At 42.7% G+C, this 17,480-nt stretch overlaps 1 protein-coding gene and 1 pseudogene across 4 annotated transcripts in view; one reads left to right on the top strand and one right to left on the bottom strand.

Annotated features, from left to right (window-relative positions):
* Window positions 1-1,198: 1,198 nt before the first annotated feature.
* LOC136338428 (ferritin light chain pseudogene) lies at window positions 1,199-1,914 on the bottom strand (annotated as a pseudogene).
* A 10,874-nt stretch (window positions 1,915-12,788) lies between these two features.
* CCDC93 (coiled-coil domain containing 93) overlaps window positions 12,789-17,480 on the top strand; it is a 94,638-nt gene continuing 89,946 nt past the window's right edge. For 2 of the 4 annotated variants that reach the window (XM_066281163.1, XM_066281162.1), the window contains exon 1: window positions 13,080-13,252. In XM_066281163.1, the coding sequence (XP_066137260.1) occupies window positions 13,211-13,252 (42 nt within the window). In that variant the 5' untranslated portion in view covers window positions 13,080-13,210. Of the gene's footprint in view, window positions 13,253-17,480 lie in introns of all 4 variants that reach the window. The other 2 variants (XM_066281160.1, XM_066281161.1) reach the window with 2 other exon arrangements.

Below are 17,480 nucleotides of genomic sequence, written 5' to 3'. Positions count from 1 at the left end.
ATTTCTTCTTCTTATCTGATTGCTGTGGCTAGAAATTCCAGGTCTATGTTGCATAAGAGTGGTGAAGGGGGCAACCCTGCCTTGTTCTTGATCTTAAGGGGATTGCTTTTAATTTTTGCCCATTGAGTATGATGTTGGCTGTGGATTTGTCATGTTGGCCTTTATCATGTTGAGGTATGTTTTCTGTATTCCCACTTTGCTGAGAGTTTTGATCATGAATGGGTGCTGGATTTTATCAAATGCTTTTTCTGCATCTGTTGAAATTATCATGTGGTTTTTTTCTCCTTCCTTTTGTTTATGTGATGAATCACATTGATTGATTTGAGAATATTGTAGCTGCCTTGCCTCCCCAGAATCAATCCCAATTGATCATGCTGTATAATTTTTTTCATATATGCTGGATCTGGTTGGCTAATATTTTGTTGAGGATTTTAGCATCTAGATTCATCAGGGATATTGGACTATAATTTTTGTGTGTGTGTGTTGCCTTTGCCTGGTTTTAGAAGCAGAATTATGCTCACCTCATAAAAGGAGCTTGGAAGTCTTCCTTCCTCTTGAATTTTTTAAAATAGCTTGAGAAGGATATAAGTTAGTTCTTCTTTGAATATTTGGTAGATATAACTTGTGAAGCCATAGGGCCCTGGGCTTTTGTTTGTTGGGAGATTTTTGATAACTGTTTCAATTTCATTTGTTGTAATTGGCCTGTTTAGGTTTTCTGATTCTTGCAGATTGATTTTTAAAATATTATATATTTCAAGAAATTTGTCAATTTCATCTAGGTTGTCTAATTTTTTGGCATACACTTCTTCATAGTATTTTCTTACAATCCTTTGTATTTCTGTTGTATCAGTTGTTATTTCTCCACTCTCATTTCTAATTTTATTTATTTCAGTCCTCTCTTTCTCTTAGTGAGTCTGGTTAAAGGTTCATTGATCTTCTTTATTTTTTCTAAGAACCAGCTCCTTGTTTCATTGATCCTCTGTATTGTTTCTTTAGCCTCTATGTCATTATTTCCACTCTGATCTTTTTTTTTTCCTGCAAAAAGCTTTATTTCCATTTGGTCCATTGCATGGGAGAGGGCTGCAGGGAAGTTAAAAGGATGCAGAATGGTTTCAGGGAGAGGCTCAAACCAATGCCAGACACATTGCAGAGGGGAATGCAGAGGGGCCCCTGAAAGGCTTCTGGGCTCTAAAGGCTCCTAGTCGTGCCTGAGGGTGAGACTTTCAAAGAGATACTCACCCACCCCAGCCTGGGGTTCAGCCAGTCTGCAGAGGTTGGTCAGGTGGTCGCCCATCTTCTTGATGATTTTCACCTCCTCTTCCAGGAAGTGGTCCTCCAGGAAGTCACAGAGATGAGGGTCTGTATGGGTAGAACCCAGGGCATGCAGATCCAGAAGGGCCTGGTTCAGACTCTTCTCCAAGGCCATGGTGGCTTCCATGGCATCCTGAGTTTTACCCCAATCATCTCGGGAAGGCTTCTGCACATCTTGGAAGAGAATGCAGCCACCGCGCTGGTTTTGCAGCTTTAAGACACGCTCAGTGCCCTCCCACTTCTCCTTGGCCAACTTGCGGAAGAAGTGGCTCACACCCTCCAGAGCCACATCCTCACTACCGAAATAGAAGCCCAGAGAGAGGTAGTTGTAGGAGGCCCACAGATGCAGGTTGATCAGGCGGTTGACGACAGCCTCCACATCCGGGGAATTATTCTGATGAACTTGGGAGCTCATGGTTACTACGCAGTAAGAAGTTAAGGTCAAAAACGGTGTGGGCTGGTCTCTGGAGGCTGAGGTGGTTCAGAAGGTAGTGACTGGAAAAGAGGTTGGAAGGTGGTTGAAGGCTGGAAGAAAGGATGTCCAAGGGTCTGCTCTGTCCAAACACTGTTGAAGCAAGAGACAGATCCGCGGACTGTGGCGGGCACTGTCTGATCTTTTTTTTTTTTTTTTATGGCTCTCATGGAATTACATTTTATTTTATTTTTTAGTCTTTTTTAAAAATTAATTTTAATGGGGTGACATTGATAAATCAGGGTACATATGTTCAGAGAAAATATCTCTAGGTTATTTTGACATTTGATTATGCTGCATTCCCATCACCCAAAGTCCAATTGTCTTCCGTCACCTTCTAACTGGTTTTCTTTGTGCCCCTCCCATCCCCCAACTCCCTCCATCTCCTCCCCCCGCACCCAGTAACGCTCATACTCTTGTCCATGTCTCTGAGTCTCATTTTCATGTCCCACTTATGTATGGAATCATATAGTTCTTAGTTTTTTCTGATTTACTTATTTCACTCAGTATAATGTTATCAAGGTCCATCCATGTTGTTGTAAATGATCCGATGTCATCATTTCTTATGGCTGAGTAGTATTCCATAATATATATGTACCAAAGCTTTTTAATCCACTCGTCCACTGACGGACACTTGGGCTTGTTTCCATATCTTACTATTGTGAACAATGCTGCCATAAACATGGGGGTGCATTTCTTCTTTTCAAACAGTGCTATGGTGTTCTTGGGGTATATTCCTAAAAGTGGTATAGCTGGGTCAAAAGGCATTTCGATTTTTAATTTTTTGAGGAATCTCCATACTGTTTTCCACAGTACCTGCACCAGTCTGCATTCCCACCAGCAGTGCAGGAGGGCTTCCTTTTCTGCACATCCTTGCCAGCACTTATTCTGTGTTGTTTTGTTGATGAGCACCAGTAAGGTGATATCTCACTGTGGTTTTAATTTGCATTTGTCTTATGATTAGTGATGTTGAGCATTTTTTCATATGCCTATTGGCCATCTGTATGTCCTCTTTGGAGAAGTGTCTATTCATTTCTTTCATCCATTTTTTGATTAGATTGTTTTGTCTTCCTGGTATTCAGTTTTACAAGTTTTTTAATAAATTTTGGTTATTAACCCCTTATCAGACATATTATCAAATATGTTCTCCCATTGTGTAGTTTGTCTTTTATTTTGTTCTTATTGTCTTTAACTGTGCAGAAGTTTTTTAGTTTGATATAGTCCCATTTGTTTATCCTGTCTTTTATTTCACTTGCCTGTGGAGATAAATCGGCAAATATATTGTTGCGAGAGATGTCAGAGAGCTTACTATCTATGTTTTCTTCTAAGATGCTTATGGTTTCACAGCCTACATTTAAGTCTTTTATCCATTTTGAGTTTATTTTTGTGAATGATGTAAGTTGGTGGTCTGGTTTCATTTTTTTGCAGGTAGCTGTCCAATTTTCCCAACACCATTTGTTGAAGAGGCTGTCTTTACTCTAATGTATGCTCTTACCTCCTTTGTCAAATATCAGTTGTCCATAAAAGTGTGGGTTTCTTTTGGGGTTCTCTGTTCTGTTCCATTGATCTGTATGCCTGTTCTTATGCCAGTACCAGGCTGTTTTGTGTACAATGGCCTTGTAGTATAACTTGATATCCGGAAGTGTGATACCTCCCTCTTTATTCGTCCTTTTCAAGATTTCTGAGGTTATTCATGTTCTCTTTTGGTTCCGTATAAATTTTTGGAATATGTGTTCTATATCTTTGAAGTAAGTCATTGGTATTTTAATTGGTATTGCATTGAATTTATAAATTGCTTTGGGTAACATAGACATTTTAATGATGTTTATTCTTCCTAACCATGAGCATGATATATGCTTCCACTTGTTTGTATCTTCCCTGATTTTTTTTAATCAATGTTTTATAATTTTCTGAGTACAAGTCTTTAATCTCCCTGGTTAAATTTATTCCTAGGTACTTTATTTTTTGGTTGCAATGGTAAATCCACTCTGATCTTTATTATTTCCTTCCTTCTGCTACCTCTGGGCTTACTTGCTGTTGTTTTTCTAACTCTTTTAGATGCAGGGTTAGGTTGTTAACTTGAACTTTTTCTTGCTGCTTAAGGTATGCCTGTAGTGCTATCAACTTTCCTTTCAGGACTGCTTTTGCTGTGTCCCATAAATTTTGAGTTGTTGTATGTTCATTTTCATTTGTCTCAAATTATTTTTTATATCTTTCTTGATCTCATTGTTAACTTATTCATTATTTAATAACATGCTATTTAGTTTTCAAGTGTTTGAGTGTTTTTCAGTTTTTCTGTTGTAGTTGATTTCTAGTTTCATGCCATTATAATTAGAGAAGATGCTTGATATAATCAGTCTTTTAAATTTATTGAGACTCATTTTGTGTCCTAACATGTGGTCTATCCTTAAGAATGTATCATGAGAACTTGAAAACAATGTATATTCTGCTGCTTTAGGGTGAAAAGTTCAGAAGATATCTATTAAATCCAGTTGATCTAGTGTGTTCTTCAAGTCTAACAAGTCTAACAAGTGTCTTTGTTAATTTTCTTTCTTGAGGATCTATCCAGTGATGTTAGTGGGGTATTGAAATCACCTACTATTATACTATTGTTATTGATCTCACCCTTTATGTCTATTGAAATCTGCTTTATATATTTATGTGCTCCTATATTAGGCACACACACACACACATATATATATAATGGTTATATCTTCCTGTTGGATTAATCCCTTTATCATTATGTAGTGACCTTCTTACTCCTCACTATATAACCTTGTTTAAAAGTCTATTTTGTCATATATATGTAGTGTTATCCAACGTTTTTTTCATTTCCATTTTCATGAAATATATTTTCCATCCTTTACTTTCAGTCTATGTGTATCTTTTGTTTTGAAGTGAGTCTCTTTTAGACAGCATATGTATAAATCCTTTTTTCTTATCCATTCAGCTACCTTATGTCTTTTGATTAGAGCATTTAATCCATTTACATTTAAGGTTATTATTGATATGTAATTGTTTATTGCCATTTTATTCTTTAAATTTATATTCTTTTTTACTAGATTTCCTCCTCCCTCCTTTGCTCTTTTTTACAGCAGGCCCGTTAACATTTCTTTTATCATTCATTGGTTTGGTTGTAATGAATTCCTTGAGTTTTTTTATTTTCTGGGAAGCTTTTTATTTCTCCTTCAATTTTAAATGATAACCTTGCTGGATAAAGAAGTCTTGATTGTACGTTCTTCTTTTGCATTATTTTAAATATATCTTGCCATTCCCTTCTGGCCTCCAGTGTTTCTATTGAAAAGTCGGATATCATCTTTATGGGTACTCCTTTGTAGGTTATTGACTGCTTTTCTCCTGCAGCTTTTAGTATTCTTTCTTTGTCTCTTAGCTTTGATATTTTAATTATGATTATCTTGGTGTAGGTCTCTTTGGGTTCCTTTTTTTTTTTTTTTTTTTTTTTTGTATTTTTCTGAAGCTGGAAATGGGGAGAGACAGTCAGATAGACTCCCGCATGCGCCCGACCGGGATCCACCCGGCACGCCCACCAGGGGTCGATGCTCTGCCCCTCTGGGGCGTCGCTATGCTGCGACCAGAACCACTCTAGCGCATGGGGCAGAGGCCATGGAGCCATCCCCAGCGCCCGGGCCATCTTTGCTCCAATGGAGCCTTGGCTGCAGGAGGAGAAGAGAGAGACAGAGAGGAAGGAGGGGGGGTGGAGAAGCAAATGGGCGCTTCTCCTATATGCCCTGGCCGGGAATTGAACCCGGGTCCCCCGCACGCCAGGCCGATGCTCTACCTCTGAGCTAACCGGCCAGGGCCTGGGTTCCTCTTTAATGGGATTCTCTGTGCTTCTTGAACTTATGTGACTTTTTCCTTCATCAATTTAGGGAAGTTTTCAGCTATGATTTCTTCAATCAGGTCTCCTATCTTTTGTTCTTTCTCTTATCCTTTAGGAACCCCTATGATGCAGATGTTGTTTCTCTTCATGTTTTCACAGAGCTCTCTTAGAGTTTCCTCAGATTTTTTGATCCTCTTTTCTTTTTGCTCGTCTTTTCTCTTTACTATTCTGCTTCTGTGCTTTTACTTATCTTGTCTTCTAAATTGCTGATTCAATCCTCTATTTCATCCAGCCTACTTTTAATTCCTTCCAGTGTAGTCTTCGTTTCTGATATTGTGTTTGTCATTTCTGACTGATTCTTTTTTATGATTTCAATGTGGTTTTTGATGCTTGCTATCTCTTTGTTTAGGTTCTCATTATGTCCACCTGTTGTTGCTTTCAGATCCTTGAGCATCCTAATAATCTTTATTTTAAACTCTGCATCCGGTATCTTGGTTATTTCCATCTCATTCAATTCTTTTTCTGGGGATTTCTCTTGTTGATTCATTTGAATTGCATTTCTCTGTCTTCTCATTTTTGTCTCTATATAGACTTTGGATGTGCTGTTTGTGTAGCTAGATGAGTATAGGGTTGGTGTTGTCTGCTTCCAGCTTTCAGTTGTGTTGTTTCTAGATCTTCATAGGTTGGCCTCAGTTGTTGATTGTAATGTGCTGTGGGCTACTTGTCTGCTGCTACTGCTCTTTTTGCTATTTGTGTCAGTGTTTTCTATGCCTTAGCTGGGTCAGGTGTGAGGAGAGTTTCCTTAAGATACCACTCTAACCAGGGTTGTTTGGTCCTGAGCTGATGCTCTTCATATCTGGTTGCTGGATGTACCAGCCCTGAATCTCCTTGGCCAGAACCTGGTGCAGACCTGTTTGGGTCACTGCTTATGACTGGCAGTTAGCAACCTTTTTGGAGCTACAAGCGATCTAGAATTTGTGGCTGCCTCTCCAGGGACCTGATGCCATTGTAAATATCAGCTGCATTCCTAGGCTGGCTTTTATCTACTCTTGGCTTGTGTGTGTGGCCTCTTTATTCCTGAGGTGTGGTCTTTCCACTGCCCCCCCCCACTGCCACCACCTCCTCGGGCACTGCTGGGTGCACGGGCTCACCAGCCGCAGCTCAGGCTGCCCACAGACATGTTGGATGCCTCTCTAACCTCCACCCCACCGAGGGGGGCAGGACTCCTCACCAGGCTCTGCCCCCTGCTGGTGCAGGGGAATCCTTGCCCCTCTGGGCTTCACTCCCCACAGGCACACGGGATGCCTCTCCAGGCTCTGCCCCTCATCTCCAGTGCACTGGCTGCCGGGTTCTGCTCCCCATGGGCATGCAGGATGCCTTGCCCCACCAAGCTCTGTCCCTCACTGCCCCCAGGTGGGCCGCCTGGCTCTGCCCCCACTATCTTGCTGGCTGAGCTCCGGGGTCGCTACTGCAACTGGGCCCTCCCGCCTTTTGTAGGGTATTCAGCAGTTTGGGGGGTGGTGTATCCCAGACCTTAGCCCTCAAAACCTGTATCCCTGATGTGTCCCTTGCTTCTAAGTGTCTCTTTGAACTGACTGGAGCAGGAGAGCCTCTGGTACAGGGTAATTGCTTCCCTTTGCCGGCTTGGTTCTCCCAGGAAAAATGGCCACTTTAGGTTTGGGGAGTGACCCAGTACAGGGGTCAGTTTGGCTGTCCTCCACAGTCTCTCTCTCTGCCCTCAAGACTACACTCTCCTCTCGCAACTCCAGCCCTCTCAGTGCTCCCCGCTTCTAAAGCCCCAGGTAAGTGGCTGAGAACAAGGTTTTCTGTGCAGTACCTTTAAGATGAAGCCTGGGTCTGAGAGTTCTGTCTCCCTCTCGCAAACAGTAACTTGGCTCTTCTTTCAGCTAAATACTGTCCATATGCTTCCTCTAGTCTCTGGGGCTCTAGTCTGGGGCTCTGGTCCTGGCACTGAGGATACGCAACTCTCCGGGCAACCCACCCCACTGTGAGAGACCCTCTGGGCCACCTCTCACTTCTGGAAGTGGGGCAGCTCTTTCCACATCTCTGCCCTTTCTACCAGCTCAGTCTAGTTTCTTTGGCGATGCTTGGTTATAGATTCCTCTTAGTTTAGTCCAAAATTGGTTTTCCAGATGATTGTTCCTAAGTTAAGTTGTAATCCACTTTGGCTCTGGGAGGTGGAAGCTGTAATGTCCACCTACTCTGTTACCATATTCTCTTATAAATAACATTGTGATGAAGATCTTTGTACATAAATCTTAAAAGTGGAATTATCCTATCCAGAGATATTTCTAAGTTCTTGATGTTTCACCAAATTAGTATTGTGATTCTATTCTCCAAGCCCCAACTGTCACGATCCTCCCAACCAGGATCCACACCCCAGATCTGCATTCTCTAGGTGCCCACACTTCAGCCTCTGCTGATGAAGCCCTTACTGGCCAGCCTTGCACAGCAGCAAGCAAGGTTAGACAGGTGAGAATGGGTCTGGAGGGCAGAGGGAAGATGCCCAGATCATCCCAGATGCTCCTTCCTCCTGGAGTGCTCTTTTCTGAAATGGTCCCACAACACCTTCTCAAGTTTAGGTGTCTCCTCAATTCTGAGAACCCTTTATCTAAAAGAGCCTCTGATTCCAGCTATGCTCTATCTCCCTACACTGGTCTGGGTGTTTTCCTGCAGAGCACTTATTTCTACCAATATTATCTTCTTCATTTACGTGTTTAATTTCTGTCAGTAATTCTCTTGTCTGGTTTGCTGACTGCAGTGCATGAAACTATTCTCTGGCACAGAGAAGAGTGGTTCTCAAAACTGCTCCATGGCCTCACCTGTGAAATTTTAAAAATTCGACCCCCCCAATAAGTATGCTGTAAAATTGTACTGTTAGAGAATAGACTGGCATACAATTAAGCATTTTCAGGAAGAACTTTTTTACTTAAGGACTCTTAGTTTATGAATTTTAAATCTGTGTGCCACTACACTCTATAAAGAAACATTATAATAATGAGGTCACTGTTTACTACTGTGTTGCCCTGTTGCCCAGGGTATACATCCCTTCTATTGAATTATACATAAATAATATTTTTCTTATGTACAGAATGATATATTTCAAAGGGAAAAATAAACATTTATATTTCTCCCCAAATCAATTAAACCTGAATCTGTGGGGGTGGAATTTAGTCATTGGTAGCTTTTAAAACTCCCCAGGTGATTACAACATGCAGCCACATTTAATATCCAATGACACAGAAGGAACTCAAAATATCTGTTGGATAGATGAATCAGTAGATATATGATAGATAAATAAAAAGACATTGTAAATCAGAAATTTGGGGCACTAATCCCAGCACTGCCACTAATATGATATGTGATCTCAACTGTCACTTTACTTTTCTAAATACCCGTAGTTACACTAGATGCTTCCTAAGGTCCTTTCCTGCTTTAAGACTTCACAATTCCCCCTTCTTAGTGGCAGCAAGCGCCCAGAGTGAAAGGACCAAGAGAAACATAAAGACAGAATGATTGAGGTTTTATAAAAATCTTCATCCAGGTTACAGGTGTTCCTTACAGAAAGCTGTTTATTATGGCACCCTTTACCCAGGAAAAAAAGTATTTGTGAGGTTCTGGAGACTATTTCACTTAGAAGAACATCATGTAGCTCTGGATTAGACTTGCACAGGAGGGACAGGATGATCTCTAATCCCCAAATATCCCAGTAGAGAGACGAAATGTGTGTATGGATACCCTGATCCAGGGGTGAGGGAGAGAGATGCATTTATCTAAGTTAAGTCCTCACAAACCTACATTATCTCCAAGGCTGTGTAGGGTTCCTCTCTCAAACATGGGCTCAAAGATTTCTTGAGCTGTTATGCTAGGATCTTTTGTGAGTGTGTATGTGTGTGTGTGTGTGTGTGTGTGTGTGTGTGTCAGAGACAGAGAGAGTCAGAGAGAGGGACAGACAGGAAGAAAGAGAGATAAGAAATATCAATTCTTCCTTGCAGCTCCTTAGTTGTTCATTGATTGATTTCTCATATGTGCCTTGACCGGGGGCTACAGCAGACCGAGTGACCCCTTGCTCGAGCCAGTGACCTTGGGCTCAAGCTGGTGAGCCAGATGAGCCCACGCTCAAGCTGGTGACATCGGGGTCTCGAACCTGAGTCCTCCACATCCCAGTCCAATGCTCTATCCACTGCGCCACTGCCTGGTCAGGCTATGCAGGATCTTTAAAAACTAAAATAAAATGCTATTAGCTCAACTCTACAACTGTCACCTTACAGCAGTGGTTCTCAAAATGTGTGCCCTACAAGATTTCCAGGTGAGCCCTATGGTATTCCAGAGAAATATATGCCTATTGGGGAGCAAAAAACCAACAGGGTTTTTGGATTTTAGATTTTTTAGGTACAGAGGTGTGGGGAATTGGCTGTAAGCTGAGAGTCTGCCCAACCCCCCACCTCACTTGCCTGGTTGGGTTGCAAAAGGCTGTTAAGCTGTGTTGCTGGATTGTTTACACTACCCCACATGTTCCCCAGAAAGACTGGAGGCAAGTTTCTTCTATCCTTTGTTTGGGGTAAAGTTAAGATGATATGTATGGTGGTGGTTTTCTGCACTCAACACAATTAGGAGTAAAGAGAGAGGAATTCTTCAATGTATTGATGAGAAAATGAGAGTTTGCCTTTCAAATATATGCCCAAACATTGAAGAAATCACTAGGACACATTAGGCTTATGTTTCTCATAAACACAAGAATGAAAAAACTTAACACATTCATGCCGGGACCTGCCGAATTTACTAAATCTTACTAAGAATGTATCTATCTATATATATATATCTATATATATATATATATATATATATATATATATATATAAACAGATAAATTTTCTGTCTTTTTATTTTTTAGCCCCTCTTCTTTACAAATTCTAAAAAAGCATAACTCAAAAAATTTAACATAAAATGTTTTTTAATGTCAGAATAAATTTAATTTTGTCTTGTTTTGTTTACCATAAATGCATGCTTAGACTTTATGTTTTTTTCTTTAATATCTGACTTAATTATTATATTTCTCAGAAATTTGTATATAGTGCACCTACAATTATTTGTAGGATTTTAAGTGCGCCCCGACTTAAAAAAGTTTGAGAACCACTGCCTTACACAGTTAAAAGAGGACAGTTTCTTATTGGGAAAGATAGCTGCTTATGCTTATTTAAAAATATTGCAAAGGCATTTACAATGGGGGACTCCTGTGTAGCTTACCCAAGTCCTAGTATTTTTCAGGCTCTATTCCCTGGTGTGCTCTATATATAGCAATTTAGGTTCTCCTGCTATGTGAGATTTTGCTACCTGTCCTTAGGCATCAATACCTATCTGGTCACCCAACAGATAGGTACCTATCTGGCTACAAATGATCACCCTCCATTATTTCTCATTCTATACGATTTCAGGGAAGAACAATTTTAAGAGTCCAAAATAACACATTTGGAGAGCTATGAGAGTAGGCACTTTAGAAATTGAATTTCATTGGCTTCAAAATGGGTAAGAGCCAGAGGTCACTTCTCCTTCATCATTTTTTTTTTTTTTTGCAATAGAGAGAGAGAGACAGAGAGAAAAGTGTCATAGTTGCAACACTTTAGTTGTACATTCATTGCTTCTCATATGTGCTTTAACCATGGGGCTCCAGCAGAGGCAGTGACCCCTTGCTCAAGCCAGCAACCTTTGGGTTCAAGCCAGCAACAATGGGGTCACGTTGATGATCCTACACTCAAGCCAGCGACCTCTAGCTCAAGCTGGTGAGCCTGCACTCAAGCTAGATGAGCTTGCGCTCAAGGCCACAACCTTTGGATTTTGACCCTGAGTCCTCAGTGTCCCAGGTCAATGCTCCATTCACTGCACTATCACTGTCAGGCATATTCATCACTTTTAATACACATAAAATTAACATAACAGAGTTCCCATCTCAACACCTAATTTACATATTCAAAAATTTCAAATTATTGGGAACTGGGGGTAGGTGACACACAGTATTTCTAGCAATATTGTTAACTACATTTAAGAAGGAAATGGCTGTGCATAAGGAACTTCCAACCACTTGTGTACTCTGGTTCCAGAGATGTCTCTTCTGTCGGTTTTGACTCTAAAACTACAAAAGGCGCAAAGAATTTCTTCAAGGACAAATATTTACTGAATACCCACTTTTTAAGATGCTAAGGAAGCAGGCAGGAAACACACACACACAACCTCTTTGACCTCAAGGAGCTCATAGCCTCACATTCCGGCCCCTCTTCAAACACACACACACACACATCAAGTTTTCACGTGTCATCTTTCTTCATCACTTAAAAAAAGAAGAAGAAAATGCTGGAGAAACCATTATGGAGCGGGTGCAGTGGCTTGTGGCCAGAAGACAACTCTTTATTGATTTTTTAAAATTTTTTTTAATTTAATTTAATTTTTTTACAGACAGAGAGTCAGAGAGAGGGATAGATAGGGACAGACAGACAGGAATGGAGAGAGCTGAGAAGCATCAATCATCAGTTTTTCATTGTGGCGCTTTAGTTTAGCTGTTCATTGATTGCTCTCTCATATGTGCCTTGACCGTGGGGCTACAGCAGACCGAATAACCCCTTGCTTGAGCCAGGGACCTTGGGTCCAAGCTGGTGAGCTTTGCTCAAACTAGATGAGTCCGCGCTTAAACTGGCGACCTTGGGGTCTCGAACCTGGGTCCTCCACATCCCAGTCCGACGCTCTATCCACTGCGCCACTGCCTGGCCAGGCCAGAAGACAACTCTTACATAGCTGCTATCCTCTGGAAAGCCAAGGGGTGCATCATGTAAGTGATGTGGCTGCCAAAATAACCTTAAGTCGCCTTCTCAGAGACCTTCCCTTAAGGAAGACCAGAAGTTGGGGTGGGGTGGGGGGAGGATATTATCCCAGATGAGGTTTCCTGGGGAAAATGATGCATTGGCTCAGACATTAGGGAGGCAACAGGCATGAAGAAACGTTCTTACGAGGCTCAATTCCTGGTCTGTAGGTCTAGAAGTGTGCCCAAGTGAGCATTAGTCAGGGTACACTCGATTCTGACTTAGAACCGAGCCGTGTCTGGAATCCGTAAGCCCATCAGTACTCGGGAGTCTGACTCAGGAGCGAAGGGGTTTCCAAAGCACGGAAGCGACTTGAATCGTGCCTGTGAGAAGCAGAAAAGGGACTCCAAATGCAAAATTTCCCCAGATGCAGGAATAGCCCTTTTTATAAAACAGCTTGGAAGAAAACGCAAAGCCCCAGTACGACGCTCCCGCAGATCATCAGCGCCTACACCACAAGACAGCAGTTCCAACGTTCCCTCAGTCCTCCCTCCTCTGGGTCTCCGTCGCGCAGGCGCAGCGGCGCCGCGTCCCCGCCCCAATGCGCATGCTCCACAGGGCAGAAGCGCTCCCGGCCCGCGGCAGCAGCGGTTTCAGAAGTGGCGGAGGGAATTTTCCCTTCGTACTCCATCCCGGTAGCAGCTTCACGGCTGGGGACAGCTTCCTCCGGGCGCTCCGCGGATAGGTGCCGCCACGTGGCAGTCCAGCCGGATCATGGGCTTGCCCAAGACGCCGGAGCGCCAGGGTCTCCCCGAGGTAAGGGACCCCTCTTCCTGACATGTCAGGTTCCCGAGAGAGGGCCGAGCCAGCCCAGCGCCGGGGGCCCGGGGCCCGGGGGCCCGGCTGCGTTGGGGACGCCCCGCCCCCTTGTTCAGGTGTGCACCGCGGGCGCACCGGCCGGGTCGTCTGGGCCTGAGCAGGTCCTCCTGCGAGGACGGGGATTCCTGGGACCGAGGTGGGCCTTCCCAACCCAGTAACTGCCCCAGACGCCGCGGCCCCGGGGCCCCACCTCCCCTGCTTTCCGGGGTAGTCTCCCCGATCCTCGGCGCCGCGAGGCGCCCGCACGGCCCGGGCTGCTGCGCCAGGAGTCACGAGACGTGCTTGGGGACAGCGAGGGCTCGGCTTGTGCAAAGGGCGGTGACCTGCCGCCGCCTCGTGGGGCTCCCGCGGCCCCGGCGGCCAGCCCCACCGCCTTGGTGTCTGGAGGGAACGCCCCCCATGGGACCCCGACCTGAGACCGGGCGGCGGAAGGACGTTAGGAGCTGTGGCCGTAGTAGGTTGTGCGGCACTGGTTCCATGGCCGCGCTGTTCCGCGCTTCCCGCGGCCCGCAGTGTGGCGGGGCGCGCAGCCCTGCGGGGATGTAACGCGCGCCTTTCCTTCCAGGGGTGTTCGTTACCGACCACTCAGGCGGTCCTAAGGAACAGGGTCATCAGGGGTTTCCGGGCTTCCACTTTGGGAATAAAGAGAAAGGCATTTCTTTATGGATGTAAACGTTACTTAGCTAGGCGCTTTACATCTGCCTTCTCTTCCAGTTGATTTATCTGAAAGCGAGACTGGTATATTGGCTTCTTGATAGAAATGGAGCCCACGCTGCACCTCTGTCCTCCTCGTGAGGTTCTGAGAGAGACTTTCGGCAGGGGACTGATTACGGGACCGGGCGAGTGGTCCTTTGGCTCTTAGCTGCCTGTGGCCAGTCTTGCTTCTCTGTCCCCCTCCCGCTCATATCTTTCCTCTTGCAGGTTCCCGCTAATTGAGAGATCGTTCGGTGCGTAAAAGCTGGGGATATAGTGATGGAAGGATAGTCTTACCTGTCAGTATGTGTTCCCAGAATGCAAGTCCGTTTTGTTTTTATCTTAGGAAACCCTAACAAGTGTAATGTTGTCAGAACCCTTGTAGTAAGTAAAAACCTTACTAGTTGTTTTAATGGAGCAGATATTGTGAATGCTAGGGTGGATACTGTGATATTTTATTTGACATTTTTCTTGCTGCTTCTTTATTCTAGGCTCTCATCAAATTTTTGTTATAGACTCCTGTCTAATCTCTCTGGTTTTACCTTAAATCCTTCCTATTCAATGTCCCACCACCAATGGAGATCTATCTCCCATCCAAGTACTAACCAAGCCCAACCCTACTTAGTTTCCGAGATCAGCTGAGATCTGGTGCATTCAGGGTGGTATGGCCATAGACAGGATCTTTCTAAAATAAAAGGCAACCTGCTCCTGTGTGTCCTTTGTTTAACCTTTCTCTACTAGGTCAGAGAGGCTAGGTCTTATTTGTCACTTTTCCAAGAGCCTAGGACAGTTCTTGGCAATTAGGAAGCAGACAGGGTGACTCTATAATCAAGTTATTTTTTAGTTCAAAGACCAGCACGTACAGTCATTAAACTGTTACTAGTCCCATTAATCCATTAACTTCTCTTCTTAAACACTTTATGGTGTGTCTGTGGTGAGGTAGCTAGTTTTGGCCTGGCCCTCCGGCTTGCATGAACTACATACAGTATAGGGCAATTGAAGATTTAAGTGTGCCTGGTTTAGGAGTTCACAGTCATTCTTTACCAGAATTTTAGTTTTTTAACAATTGGAGGTATTAACCAGCCTGGGGACTTTTTATTTGGCTTCAAGAGGGCATTCTTTCAGGCTCTTTTCCATTTTTTTTTTTTCAGTGTTAATCTGTGAAATGAATGGTATCTTATTAGCATTATCCATTCAGTATCTTGTGCCAAAAAAGTTATTTCACAGGTTATATTTGCAAAAGTATACTTCTTCATTCTGGGGGTGAGCGGCAAGGAGCATGAGCCATGCATTCCATTGGATGTGCCTTAAGTAGAAGTTGAGGCAGGGCTGATCCTCCCATGATGTGCTGTCCTCTTCTTAGAAGTGTGTTTATGATAAATGATGGTTGAGCAAATGAAGGCTTCCTATTTTACATCCCAAGAGTTTAAAAAAAATACTTGTATGATCCTGTTTTTCTTTTCTATCCTTTATGGACCAAAACTACTCTTCACCATCTTTTTTAGTTGAGTTTCTCCACATGTAGCTGTTTTTTACTCATCACAGATGTTTTTCCAAGGAAGAGAGGGTGTGAGTAATTAATATTACTTTATCTTTGCATGTCCACTATTAACTAGTGAAGGCTGTCCTTCAGAATCTTTGATAGACTGGCCCGGGGTTCATTTGAGAGGTAAGTCAAATGCATAGTGGTACATGGTTGTCACCTCCTCCCACCCCCCCATGGCAAGGGATGAAGAGTCACTTTAATAATTCCTTGTTCAACTATATGTTAATATGTATACTCCCTCTCCTGTCAGTTTGTACTTCAAAACAAACCTGAATTTTCATTATCTATGTCATGATTATGAAAACATTTTGTTAATACATGATTGTCTTAGGTCATGCACTTTATGTAGTGATTGAGCATGCCATTCTATATATAATACGTGTGTCTTTGAAGGATAATTTTGTTTCAGAACAGAGTACTAAACATGGGTAAATAATGTATGGGCCGTCTCTTGAACCAGATAATATAATAATAGTCTATTTGGAAAGGTAGGCATGTTTATTAACACCAGAAATGTCACTCTAAAGAGATTGTTACTTTTTATTTTTACAGAGACAGAGAGAGAGTCAGAGAGAGGGATAGACAGGGACAAACAGACAGGAACGGAGAGAGATAAGAAGCATAAATCATCAGTTTTTTGTTGCTACACTGTAGTTGTTCATTGATTGCTTTCTCATATGTGCCTTGACCGTGGGCCTTCAGCAGACTGAGTAACCCCTTGCTCAAGCCAGCTACCTTGGGTCCAAGCTGGTGGGCTTTGCTCAAACCAGATAAGCCCACACTCAAGCTGGTGACCTCGGGGTTTCAAACTTGGGTCCTCCGCATCCCAGTCCAACACTCTGTCCACTGCGCCACCACCTGGTCACAAGAGGTTGTTACTTAATTGTGTGAATGACATGGTTTATAAATAAAATAGAAATGCAGAGAAATGACCATTTCAGGCTGGATTTTTAAAGATTTGGCGTCAGACAGGAGCTGGAATTTGAGGATGACTTCTGAGTGATCAGAGACTGTAAGAAGAAAGCAGGTGGTGTGAACAGTGCTTGTGTAGGTTGGCCATAGCCATGTCTGAATTGTTTTGTGAGAGGAGAAGGATGAAGCTGAAAGATAAATTGCAGCCAAAGATCTGGAAACCAAATGAAGACATTTAGAGTTTATCTTACAGACAGTGTCTGATATACTAATGATGAGGGCCAGGGGATGAGCTAGGAGGCAATGATGTGAAAGCTGTGATTGAGGAATGAAGGAGCAAGACAAATTAACGGAGAAGAAAGATTGAATGGCTGTTGCAGTAGTCCTGGCATGAAGTGTGAATAAAAGGAATGCGCAGATTAATGTGAGCATCTTAGTAAAGGAAGATTTAACAAGCATTGTTGAGTAAGGGAGTAGTCATAAATGGTGCGTACAAGGATTCGAACCAAGTTACCTTGGTGGTGGTGTTTTATGTAGACAGATATATATAAATACATATTTCTCTGCAATGATGTAAGAGAGGAAAGGCATATAGTCCATGAAAGTGAATGGTGGCGAAAGTACTAGAATATTTAGATATAATTGACTTGTAAAATACCTGGAAGTGAAGGTAGGATATAAATTAAAGTTAAGTCAAATCTTTATTGAAATATATTAGATGAATTTCTTACTTGTAAAGCAAGCCTGTTGTATGGCAGTATTCTCCCTTTAATATTTTTGGGTTGAAAGCCTTTATATTTGCCTTAGAGATTAAAAAAAAAAATGAAGTATAGAGAGGCATACTGGTTTGAATTCTCTGTTCTTGCCCCTCTAGAAAATAACTTGGACCAAAATGAGTATGAAGTTGAAAAAAAAAGTGAAAACCCCCTTGTTGGTATCTGTAAGAAATGTATCTAGCTGAGAAGGCTGTCAGGTAAAGTAAAGCACATGTTAGAGAACAGGGAGGTAATGTGC

The sequence above is a fragment of the Saccopteryx bilineata genome, chromosome 5 (genome assembly GCF_036850765.1).
Source record: "Saccopteryx bilineata isolate mSacBil1 chromosome 5, mSacBil1_pri_phased_curated, whole genome shotgun sequence".
In the NCBI taxonomy this organism is placed as follows: domain Eukaryota; kingdom Metazoa; phylum Chordata; class Mammalia; order Chiroptera; family Emballonuridae; genus Saccopteryx; species Saccopteryx bilineata.
The sequence above is the reverse complement of the archived record's forward strand: the minus strand, read 5'-3'. Positions and strand labels throughout refer to the sequence as shown.